The 13,349-nt window shown below is 37.9% G+C and overlaps 1 protein-coding gene across 1 annotated transcript; it reads right to left on the reverse strand.

Annotated features, from left to right (window-relative positions):
* Positions 1 to 726: 726 nt before the first annotated feature.
* Positions 727 to 10,671, reverse strand: LOC117614864 (nuclear pore complex protein NUP155). The gene is made up of 13 exons (XM_034343786.1): positions 10,320 to 10,671; positions 9,524 to 9,693; positions 7,964 to 8,090; positions 6,764 to 7,026; positions 4,958 to 6,605; positions 4,655 to 4,867; positions 4,263 to 4,510; positions 3,748 to 4,162; positions 3,337 to 3,542; positions 2,420 to 2,777; positions 2,074 to 2,292; positions 1,562 to 1,890; positions 727 to 1,032 (listed from the first exon to the last, which is right to left on the reverse strand). The coding sequence occupies exons 1-13, from the start codon at positions 10,476 to 10,478 to the stop codon at positions 915 to 917; spliced, it is 4,473 nt and encodes a 1,490-aa protein (XP_034199677.1). The 5' UTR covers positions 10,479 to 10,671; the 3' UTR covers positions 727 to 914.
* Positions 10,672 to 13,349: the final 2,678 nt, after the last annotated feature.

The following is a 13,349-nucleotide window of genomic DNA, read 5'->3' on the forward strand; positions in this document are numbered from 1 at the left end:
ACCTCATTAAAAAAACCCAAAATACTCAATAGTGTATCAAAGTAATTTAATAATCAAACTTAAATTCAATAAGGCTAGCTGTCATTTTTTGAGTTTTTTTATAGTTTGTTTATAGAAATTTAATGGTGTAGAATTTATCTATATTATTAGTGCTAAGAATGGGTATATCACTAAATATCTCTTCTTTTTTTGGTTCATATCACAAGTCATCTAATCTTTAGCAGTGATACCATTTATACAGTCTTTTTTCTTTCTAAAATGCCGCTTGCTTTCAAACCCAAAAAAAACACAAAACAGAAACCAAGGAAAAAGGTTTCACATTTTTCATCTTAAATTAAATGAGCAAGTCCATAAAAAAAACAGAAACGACCAAGACTATTTAGCTCCTTGGTAGCTGGGTGGAACGAGCACCTTTAGCAGGCACAAAGTTTTGATGCAAGGCCACACGCATAACGTCTATAAGTCGCTGCTGTAGCACAATGCATAGTCGCTCCATAGTGAGGGCCTTATTTAAGGTCCTATTTCTTAACTGTTAAATCAAACTAACCAATGTGATCAAACGGTTAACCAATTTGATCTAATAGTTGAGAGATAGGCCTCATCTAAGGGATTATAGAATTTCACGCACAATGCAACAATGCTGATAAGCCCATTATCAGACATTGTTCCCAGATCAACTTAGATGAGCTGGCTACAACTACTCTGAACAAAGACGAAACTAGCCTATTATCTCATCCTTTTCCAAATAAATCCAGTAAACACTCCCTTTGAATAATAGAGTCTGTTTTGCACAAAACTACATGACGCATTCAATAATGAAATTATAACATTTTTTTTCATTTTGGAAAATGTTATATATGTAACAAGAAAAATTTCATACAACACCATATATGGCACGATGAACAGTAAAAAGATCAAAAACGATCAAAAGAAAAGGGACTTATCAGTGACTCTTCGAGTTCTCGAAAGCCATGGAAAACAGCTTCAGTCTGGCTCTGTGGAAGGGCCAACCTCCGTACCTCAGTCATATACCTGGAATTCAAGTTCAAAAGGAACAAATCATCATACACTCAAACTCTTAAGAATGTTTAGAGAAGGAAATGCTCAGATTGGATTATTCTTTCTGCATTTCTTTTGTTGTATCGGAGCAACCATCAACTTGTGAGGTCCCCAATTCTTTTCTCCTAGTGAATACAAAGCATGAAAAGATATACACATCACAGTTCACATTTGAAATAGACTTGTCCACATGACTAAATGGAAGTGGTGAGACACTGATCACCATCTGCACGTTATTGATTCATTTGAAAACAAATGACAGGGTGTATTTGATTGTATAATGGGGTATATTTCATCCATCACAAAAGGGTTTCATGCAACATCTAGAATGATCCAGAGTTTTTTAAGCCTTGATCTTGGCACAAAGAAGATTATAAAACAGCAAAGGTACAAAATCTGCATATTGGATCAGGTATTTTATAGACGTAAATATTAAATTGAACATAAAGCAAACAAAGAACGCTGTTTGTCGCAAACAAGAACAATAAATAAATAAGCTCACCTGTTTGCTGCACTTGAGATCTTATCTCGAACCCCTTGGTTAATCCCTGATGTTTGCTCCAGTGAAAATGTTCCACCTAGAATTAAAGAAGCTCCAGTAGCACTTGTACCCATTCTTTGTGCAAACACAGACATTGCCCACTCTCGAAGTACAACTAATACTGATCGTAGAAGGCGTAACCTAAGGTTTGGTGATGGCAAAATAGCACCACTCGTCAACAATTGGTCATAAGTATTCAATACGGGCTCAATTGCACCCTTGCAAGCAGCAAGAAGAGCCCTTGCCACATCTTCATCTCCAACAGATTCAACCCCTGATTCCAGTCTTTCCTACAAAGAGATGAAATAAAATAAATTGATCAGGTAACAATTTTTTTCTTCTTCCGGTTTTTAAGTATTTTTAAAGCTGCTTATTCGTGTGTGTGTGTGTGTGTGTGTGTGTGTGTGCATACAGATATGTAAATATATAGATATACTATCAATATAGGTAGTGTGCGTGTGTCTCCAATATACCAGTGCAGCTTTCTCGAGGTGGAGACACAGTGTGTCCAAGGGCAAACCAGCTCCATCTCCAGGATAAATGTGAGAACCAACTCTCTTCAATACCGAACAAGCTTCAGCAATGCCACCCCTTGAAAGAGCTTGATCAATTAATCTGGCCCAAGTATCTCTTACAACGCTACTATCAGCATCACCAGAATAGTATGCAAAGTATAGCATTTCTAGACATATCTAAGCGCAGCAGAGAACAAGAAAAAATTCAGTTACAAATAAAAACTAGAATTTCCCTAATTTTGTTTTGTAGTAAGGTTCAATGAGAAATAATTGCAATCACTGGCAAGCAAGAGAAATCAAGTACCTCCCAAAGTTCAAATGGAAGAGCATATTCATTGTATAGCTGAGTTATACTCTTTAAATCTAATGACAGCTCTTTGGCCTTTTCTCGTGCAATATTTGCAAGATTGGCATCACCACTCAAAGTGCTAATGGGAACAGTTCCACTTTGGACAGGCTCAGATGCACCAGGCAAAGCTTCTATCCTGGAAGCGGAAGCCTCAAGTTCCTCCTTGATCTTTATCTGAAAACGAAGGACAGCAAGTTTTCCTTCCAACAAATCTAACAACCCATCATCATACGCACCTCTGGTAGAACCTACCAGGCCTTCACTGTTACTTGCATTTTTAGCCTGTAGGACTGCATTACTTAGGTAATGATACCTGAAATTGATAAAAACCCATTATTACCAGTTAAGGGGATCAGGATTTTTTTTTCTACAGACAAGAGTTGACTAATATCCAGCCTTGGATGGGTTGGGTTTATTTTTTAAGACGACAAGTTCAAAAATCCTTTTGAGTAGATGAGGAACCTTAGGTCAACCTGACTTTAGAAAGCATTTCTTATAAAGCGACTCAAACCAAGAATTTTATAATCAGATATTGATATCAAATCTATATAAGAATTAGTTTACATGTGGTCAAATTAATATAGAATTCAGTAAATATAGACATTACTACAGAAAGATCGTACGTGGTCAGGATTATTAAATGAGGCACTAGAAATTCCCAAACGAAACTAGAATATTGGTAAGTGATAATGGAATTCATAAAAATGTCAAAGACATCCCAACCCAAGCACGAAGAGATACCAGACAAAAAGAAACCCTGCAAATTATTTAGCTAGATTTTCTGGTAAAATAGAATCATGGTAAGGTGTTTGAAAAAGGATCCCCCGAAACTCCACAAAGAACTAAGGAAGACTGAATGAATATATGCTAACCTTTGATCTAGAGTAGGAACATCCCCAGAATCGGTTGAACGCCTCTCTGCCAGTCTTAGTAATACATGGGCTGCAAGCAGATGCTGCCTCTTCAAGACATAATATCGTGCCAACAGATCAGAATATTTGGCTTGATTGAATGGGATGGCTGTTCCTGAGTAACTAATTGGAGAAGCGGCCGATGTGACCGCAGAAACAGCCCGAACCTACAAACATGGAAGAAACATCAGGATAACAAAAGAGGGGAAAGCATTAGCACTAAGGAAAGATATTGCTTAAGACCAGATGGAAGACATTCCAGCTCTTTTTTGAAAGCATTTGTCTGATCATATTTTGAAGCATACTAAGAGAATCTTGACAATTAAAATTCATCATATCAGATCCAAAACAAAATAACATTAAAAAAATCACCTCTTGTATAGGTTCACGGCCAGCACTTTGTAGGAACGGCACCAAATCAGGACCTCCATACTCCAGCAACTCATTCTCAAGGCCCATATCAATCATAGCATGGTACAAGTAATCGTGAAATAATCTGTCAGGAGATTGGATGCCCAGCTGAACAATCTGGGATATATATTTGTTCCGAGAGACCGGATCAAGGGCAGATCGCATAGCAGCAGGCCTAAGAGGAGAACCAAACTCCCTCTGTGAAGGCTCACCTTTTAGAGAACGCAATGCACTGATGACAATCTCATAGCACTGTTCACGTTGAGCACGTGCATGCTGTCGGACTGCTGCATCAATTTGGTCACTAAAAGCATCACCTGCGGGGTCAAGAGCCTGTGCCTTTTGTAAAGGCAAGCGAACCACGGCTTCATAAAACCTGCAACGTACTCATTTTTAGGTTTTACACATAACGACTTAACTTACTAAGCATATACAACCGATCAAAACAGCACTGAGCTTAACCATAAGAAACTGACCTTAAATCCTCAAATCGTTTGCAGACAGTTCGTAAATCAGCAGATTCTGGAACTTTACTCAAAAAATTGAAGGCCTCTCTAGCAAGATTCTCCTTCTCCTCAGGATCTGGAATTACAGCAGCTCTCTCAAGACACTCCACAGCTAGAAAAAACTTGTAATCAGACTCCTTATAATAGCTTGGACAGCCTTCCCGTAATCTCCCACTAATATCATTTACTGCCCCCCTGCCATCAGGACCAGTATAATACTGGAGCAATGAATGACATGAAAATAATGACATTTCAGACTGAAGTCAGATAAAAAAACTGATAAACAAGTGAGGGGAAAAAGGGAAAGTTTGCTAAATTTCTAAGAAGTGAATTTCCTCAATGTTAAACTAAAATTGCATTACCTCCATCAGAGCAGATATGAGCCTTGTAGCGAGGTGGTCACCCTCCTCGGAACAAACTAACTGATGAAATGTCATTTGAACTAATGCCTGTCGCAGATTAGCATCAAACCCCTGAACCAAGCGTGTTACATGGTGCTGTGAAAGAAGCTGGAGCAGAAACAGGGCTTCACTGGATCTAAGAAGCAACTGCCTGATGCATTCCATTGCCCTCACCTGTCAAATTTTTAAAAAACAAAAATGAGGAATAGAAATGAAAAAGTACAGTATGAACACCTTTCTACACTATAGAAATAAGCAAACTACCTCCATGGCTGCCAATTCAGCGGGACTATATGGTAATCTCTGCCTTTTATTAGACATACCACCATCATTAGACTCAGTGTTCCGTGAGTAAGCGCCAAATAAGTTTCTCACCATACTGTGGTCACCACCACTTAATTCTGAACCAATTCCATAAAGGATAGAACCAGTCACATCTCCTAAACCAGCAACACAGCCATAAAGTCCCCTCCTTTGGTTCCTTCTGGACTTCAGAAACTTCTCTAGAGAGCGAATTTTGTTTTCAAGCACTTGCATAGCCTCAAGAGAGAGCCTGCATACGACTAACCCATTTTCTGACATTGCATCTGCAGAACCTAAACCACCTTTTACAACCACAACAGGAAGTTCCCATATGGGAAATAGCAACCTTGCAGAACACAAACAGAGCCCTTCATGTGCACCTGAAAACACAGGCTCAGCCTCCTGAACAACCTGCCCCATGCTGAATCCCCCAGCAGCTGTTCTAGTGTTTGATAATGCATTGCTGCCCTCAAGTTGGGGCATTCCGACAAGTCTTGGGTCCTCGAAAGCTTCAGCTGCCTTCTGAGAAACAACATTACTTATAAGAGTTTCTGAATGGACTATCCTAGCTGCTAGCATTAAACACATTGCAGCTGCCTCACCAGCTCCAAAACGATTGAAGAATTCTTCTACGATTGACCTGGGGATGTTAGTCTCAAACAACCTCCTCAGAATGTCCACAGGCCTATTGAAAACTATTTCCATCATGCCCATAGTACTGAAAACAACAACTCGTCTCCTTGGCAATATATGTTGGATTGAAAGGTCACCTCTGGCCCAAAGTTTTCCAGTTACCTTTTCACAGGACTCATCAGAGCCTTCATAACCACCATATTCAATTTCTGAATACAGAGACTGTACAGTGGTTGCAGTATCAGGCAAGGGGAAAACATCGGCTACAAAAAGCATCCGTCCTTCAACTGGTAAAGAAGATACAGATTCCCGTAATGCCCGAGAACTCCTTGAACTTGTCCCCAAAGTACTTGACCCAGCTGACTGTGTGCTTGAATCACGGCTCACAAGAAGAAGAGAAGCCATGGTTGGTGGAGATGAATCAGAAAGGACAAGAGTTCCAGCAGAATAATATGCTGCCTCAACCTTTAGGGAGAGATCATCATTCTGAGGTCTACCAGCAAGAGACATGCTTCCAAAGGCAAGTCCACCACCGACCCCTAGTGGAGGAGAAGGCCTAGTTGTCACAACTTTTAAACAGCTAGGTTTATGGTTGGTATTAAACCCACCCAAATTTCCACTAGATGGAGAAGTGGTAAGGTACATCCTTCTGCCATCGGACAAAACAGCAACAAGGTGTAGAGACTTAGATTCCAGGGTAGACAAGGGTGAAATGCAGACTATAGATGACTTTGTAGATCGATTTGGACCTCTAGGTCCAGTTGATTGTCTACCCCCATAATGAGCATCCCTCTGATTTATCAGATTCCTTTCTTCTGCCACCTTTTTCAATGGCCCATCAACATTTTGCCCCACAATAAACACCTGAAGTTTCATTTCTTCAGTTCGTGCATACAAGATGTGTCTTTCATTATCAAAAACCATTTCAATGATGGGGTCAACAGCTCCAAACTTAAAAAGATTTGGTACTACCCATCTGAAAAAAAAACAAAGATATGTTTATGTTAATATGTTATCTTTGAAAAGAATATTCAAATTCAATGTTATAGGTGCAAATTAGAAAATCCACAAGCACAATTATTACTTTGAAGAAAGCAAATTAAGGAAAATAAATAAATAGGATTTTCCCTTAACCTTGAAATAACGCTTCCTAAACCGGCAGTCAGACAAACTTTTCGGCAACGCTTTTGCCAGCCTGATCCAGTTGTATAATGTAGCTCATAAATGTGGCCATCACGCCCAGCAAGGAAAATACGACCCTTGTCAGTACACGTGATACATGTCATGGTGATCCCATCAGATGGTACTGTATATTCTGGCAATGGCTGTAGTGAGACTTCTGCATATGGATCTGTGCCATCAGCCCCTCCAGAGCAACATACTCCTACAAGAATTAACTGATAAAAGGCAAAGACCATTAAGAACTACAAATTTCAACCAAGATAATATAAAGTGTTAAAAATTACATGATAGAACCAACTTAAAAGAAAAACTAGGGGCGAGTATTAAAAAATAAAAAGATACAGCTCAAACAAAATTCAACGAAGTGCAAATACAGAACACCGGAAATTTGCACCTAGTTATGTTACTGAATATTCTATTTTCAAGTTAAATATTCTTCTGGAGAAAAGAGAGCCAATACTGGAGGCTTCTGCCCAGCCATGCCCCTGTCACGAGATAGTTTTTTTCCAAGACTCGAACTGCAACCACCAAGTTTCTTAGGGAAGACCCTATCCTTATATTTAGATAATAATGTCTTAGTCCAACCTATAAAAATGTATCTCAGTATAATTTGAAGCAATGTGCACCCCACTGGTCACAATGTTAAGCAGTCCTCACTACACAAAAAAAGTTCTAAAACAGCAACTATTGTACTTATTGGCTGAACCAAGATAACAGGAAGTTTTCCTTATTCAACAGCTCCAACAATCAATTCTTAACTCTTAATTAGTAAGATTACAGATTATTTCTTATTTATTATATAAAAAAGCTTATATTATTCAAAACCTGCTTCATCTTCTATTTCAAATATCACCTCATTTTAACATGGTATCGCTGGCTCGTCATTTTAGGTGATCCAGATGTTATTGAAGGGAAATTTTTCTTTTCTTATTTTCCCCTTCTTCATTTCCTTCATAAAGGGGTCCCCTTTTATACCACCAGTGCACTACGGTTGAATTATGCCCCTTCCTTTGGGATATTTCACAAATATACATATAACTTTAGAGGAAAAACTTTAAGAGTATAATCATGAAATGAACTACTCCGTATCTACATGACTCCAAACTCACAACATTAAAAGAATATAAATGAGATAAAGACCAACTTAAATACCTCAACAGGTGTTGCCAAAATCAAAAGATACTGAATAGCTTCAACAAAAACACCAGGTTTAGATTTAGCAAGGCCAACAGCACAAATAGCTTGATCCTCCCCACTATATTCAGGACATTGTCCATCCCTGATGAAGAAAGAATATTAAAGAGAGGCAATGGAAAGCATGTAGAGATGAAAGCCATTAACCATGGTAAAAAGGCTACAAATATGGTACTAATTAATATGTAACAAATTGCCTACAGGTGTATGGTATTGTGAATGGTTTCCTATATTTGTTTATAAGGTATCATATGTGCCATACATAGGACAGCAATTTGGACACATTTTCCTATATATGTATGTATCTGTCCATTTATGTATACTATATTCGTACGGTTGCATGAACACACATGAAGAAAAAGTTAAGAGATGTACAAGAATACAATAAACATTCATAATAATACATCAGAATTCAAACTACACTTATCCAGTTGGTAAGTGTCGTCTACTTTACAATAATTTTATAAATAATCTCATTAAAACGCTGAAACCAATATATAATGGCGCAAAAACACAACATGGATCATCTATAGGTAATTTTCTGAGGTCGGAATATCATGTCTTAATGTTCACTCTATCAGAGCTTATTAACAGTTACTCTCATAGATCTCATGGCAGACATTTACTATTTTAATGAAGTCTAAAATAGACTAAACTGATAAATGTACACCAAGTCTCAAATTTTATTTCAGTAAGGCCAAGCAAAGTTACAACCTTTACACTATTATGGTAAGCAAAATATAAATGAAGGAGAAATAAAAACAAAGGAGAGGATAAGGGAAGGGAAGGAAATGGTTTTTCTCTCCCTTTGTAAGATAGTAAGTAGTGGGCAATGAGTTAAAGAGAGGGAATGAGAGTAAAGGGTATGCTATTACAAGTAACCCTTATATTCTTCCTTACATACAATGATAGAAAAGTAGCGTAGAAAGATTCTCTTCTTTCCCTCCTCCAATCTATCCAATTGGAAGGAGAAGTTTTTCTAGTCTTGGAAGGATGACCTCTCCCTTCACCTCTCTCCCCTTCTCAATCCCTAAAACCAGACAAAGGAAAATGCCTACATCCTTCACCTTTGTTCTTCCTCCTTTTTTCCATCCATCCATTTTGACCTCCTACCAAAGTCCAAACACTTAGAGAGCACCTATGTAGCAGTTGCTCAGAGCTTTTAACTGAATTTTCCATCGTGTCAAATAAAGTTTATATCCATTTGAACTTCATATTTATGAAAATAATGTTAAAGAAGGAGATCCCTCACACAAGCAGAATGATCATTATCATCGTTAGATGAAATATATATGTTGTATCTACCAAGGTATGTCCTCCCCATGTTTAACTTATTGACTTAGCTTGTCATCTCTATTGTTTTGCAGGTCACTGACTGACAGATATCAATTGTCGTATCTATGAAGTGAGAATATCCATAAGCTTAATTATGATCTACACCTTGGAATAAGATAAACTTTTTCTTTCTTTTCACAGTTTTTTATTAGCAATATTATCAAACTAAGAAAATAAACTCACCACTTGTCAAAACGCCAGAGAAACAAGGAATTATCTACCGATGCCCATGCCCTACGAATCTCAGGAAATATCCCACATAATGAATTTCCTTCCCCACCAGCTGCATTATATCTTTCAATAAGTACCCCAGGCAACTCCCAAGTATCCACCACCTCAACCAAAGGCGGCCACTGCAATGGAATTAAACATCATCGTAAAGCTTTGAAGAATAGAATTGATTTTAAGTTATATAATATATCTAAACAAAGTTATGATACTACCACAATGTCAGATTATCAAACATCAAGAACATGAAAAAGGCACTGCACATGAGCTGAAAATAATCATAGCCTTTTTTTTTAAAGCTTAATATATGAGCCTTACAACTGTAATACATCAGAAAAATACTTTTCTCAAAATTATATTTAAAAAATAATAGCATAATATTTTACTACTGTTAAGATCAAGTAATGTTAGGAAGAAGGATATACTTAACTCATTGAATAACAGAAGATCAAGTGTAATAAATAACTATAAAAGCATTAAGTTTTATCACTACCCAGTAGTACCCTGATAATGCCCATAATTCAATTCAAGGTTATACTAATTATGATTGGAACTTCTGTGAACTCCGAATGCTCAATCCCACCAAAAAAAAAAAAAAAAACACAGCCACGTGAATAACATAGCAGCCAAGCCAAAAATCTTACCAAGAGAAACAATCATCCCAAAACTAACACATTGCAGTCTGAGCCTTATATTTTTCACTTATACCACAAAAATCGTAGCTTTTAATTCGCATAAACATGGAAATTACCTCTCTGGGATGAGTAGAATAGGGGTGGCTAGCGTATCTGGAAGCTTCTAGGGCTTCTTCAAGATCAAGCTGAGACGCGACTTCTCGGCCAATGCGGTCACTCACGATGAGGCCCGCATTAGTGACATCGCGCATAACGATTTCGTCCTCCCAAGACATGCCGTTGGAAACCCTAGAACTCTGAACAAGAAAATTGCACAAATTGAAACACTGCCTGCTAGATTGAATTGGAGCCGGAAGTCGGTTTTCCCTCCCTTTGTTGAAACCAAACAGGGCAAGTCTTGAATTGGAGAGCACTATTCACACCGCTATGGTAGAGAGTGTTGGAGTAGAGAGATTTGTATTATAGGGTTTTGGGGAGGCTTTGTTTGTGGCGGGCAAATTAAGCTACTTTTGAAAAAACCGGAGGGGCCGGTTCATTGAACGGCTCGGTTCGTCCGTGTTGAACTAGGATTTATTTGTTTTTAAGACGCCCGAAAAAAATTAAAAATTAAAAATTGTGACTACCAATAGAAAAAGCATGATTTTCATTGACAAAATACATGGATACTTTAGGTTTTACCAGGAGTAGACACAGTCCGGATTGAATTGGTTTCACTTCAAAATCACAGTCGAATCAATTACAATATAACAATTTGATTCAGTCAGTTTAGGCCTAAGTCCAATTATCTTTACTTTTGCATTTTTTCAACATTATTAGACCAATTACAACAACAAAATTCACAACTTGATGCATACTTTTTTCATTTTCTAGTGTACCAAACCGTCCTAAAACTCAACATGACATAAAACTTCAAATTTCAATAACTAATATTGCTACAATTCAACATTCACATATAGTTATTTTCTAATTAGAGGACTACACATGTAAAATTAAATATAAATAAGTATACAAGTAGATGGTCCAGTTCAATTTAGGCTAGTTTACAAAAGTTTTAAATCAAACCAACCCAAATAATATACAGTCTCATTTGGTTTTTAAACCATTTGAATTTTTCTTGGTCAAAATCAAATCAAATCAAACCAAACCAAACCGGTAATTATGAATTGAATCACCGATTTAGTTGGTTCGACCATATTGATGCCCACCCCTAGATTTTACACAACCGGTTTATATATGCTCACACTCCCCCAATTGATATTACACATGTGTTGGTGCTTAAAAAAAAAGCCTTGCCAAGAGCATGCGAGAGGTCTTTTTATTAATCACGACGAACATCTAGAAAAATACAATTACAAATATATATAAAATATTTTAAGTCATTATGCGATAGATCTATCCCAATTAAATTTCATCGACATAGGTCTATCCTGACTAGGTCTATGCTGCCGAAAAATCTCACGCTGGGATACGTTTATTGACAGGACCCAACCCAATTTCCACTTTGGAATTCGAGCCAAGTCCCGTGCGTGTCCGACACCTGGCGAATGTCGGGCACAAAGGACCTTTTTACCCTTCTTGCTTCAATTCTTCTTTAAAATTCCCTTAGACTTCTGCCGAAAATTCGGCAGAGTCTCCCCTGTATTTTGACCATTCCCAAAACTTTTCACCTGTTAAACATTCAACTAATCCACACCAACTGCCAGAATGTTTCCAGTAATAAAATCCCAACTCCAATTTTTCAGTTTCAACGAGATATCAGAGCATTTCCTAAAGTTCAAGGTTTAAAGGATTTTCTACAACTCTACCTTATTTGGTGGTGCCGAAGCTATGACTGGCCCGGTGGTGGATCATGCGTACCTCTATGGCCTGGGGGCGAAAAACAGTTTGAAAAATGTGAGTGGACCAAAAATAATGTTCTTCAAAGCAATTCTCATAAACATAATATCCCCCGTTGTAAAAAAAGAAATTTCACTAAATAAAACTGAATACTTACTTTCTACATCACGCATAGTCAATTCAAGACATTCTATATCAGTCATATTCAAGCTTGAAGGTTTCATACAAAAACCACTGAATTCAAAACTTTCATAAAAGTACTGAAATCAAACGCGTATAGAAACTCTGTACTCAGACCTTTCATAGCTGAATAAATATAAAGGGATCTATGTCCAAAAAATCAGAAAAACTGATTTATAATAGCTGAAAATCAACATTTAATAAAGAAACTCAGAATCCTTTGAAAATACCACCGGTATGTACCCCTGTCATTTCCAATTCCCTGGCAGGTCTCGGGCGTCACACAGACTTACCCGAGCCGCAAACTGGCAAAATCAGGGGACTATGATCGGCCTGTCCCGCCGGCAGATTCCTCGATGACACCAAGTCAGCTCGAGTCGCTCTGGCAGGATGCAGGGGACCGTAGTCAGCCTGATCCGCAATCCTGGCAGGTCTCGGGGACATAAAGTCCGCCGAGCCGCAATCCTGGCAGGTCTCGGGACACCAAGTCTGCCGAGCCGCAAATTCCGGCACTCACGGTCCGAGCGTCCCCGTAACTCGTGAGGCAAAGTCAAGTGCACTGACTGAACTATAATCAGACTGGATGTCCGTAGACATCGGTCCGACTCTGGGTAATCACCATAAAGAAAAACGGGTACGAGGTGGTTTTAAAATAATGTTCTTTTAAAAAGAAATATCTGAATAATAACTGTAAACGCAAGTCGTGCTGCGGTCTCAACTGATTCAAAACTCAAACTCTGTTTCTGTAACTGGTAAATAAGCAGCACCGACTTATAGAATTATTACTGTACTGATCATATTCAAAATCATATTAAAACTTACTCAAAGACTGAATGAAGAAACTTACTCAAATAAACTCATTTATAAAACTCATTTATATAAAATCATTTATAAAATCTATTTTTATATAAAAGCACATCAATTCATATAAAAGCACATCAATTCATTCATGAAATCTGATTTATGAAAGAAGTTCCACTCACAGATGGTCCGAGCTACTTCGATCCCTCAGAGGTCTCCTTTTAAAATCCTGTCGGGCTCCTGGTGCCTGATTACCCCGAAAGATTAAATTAATAAACTGCTGAATAAAACGAAATTCAACTAAACACCCTGCCCCCGGCTCCTAGAAA

The sequence above is a fragment of the Prunus dulcis genome, chromosome 1 (genome assembly GCF_902201215.1).
Source record: "Prunus dulcis chromosome 1, ALMONDv2, whole genome shotgun sequence".
Lineage (NCBI taxonomy): Eukaryota > Viridiplantae > Streptophyta > Magnoliopsida > Rosales > Rosaceae > Prunus > Prunus dulcis.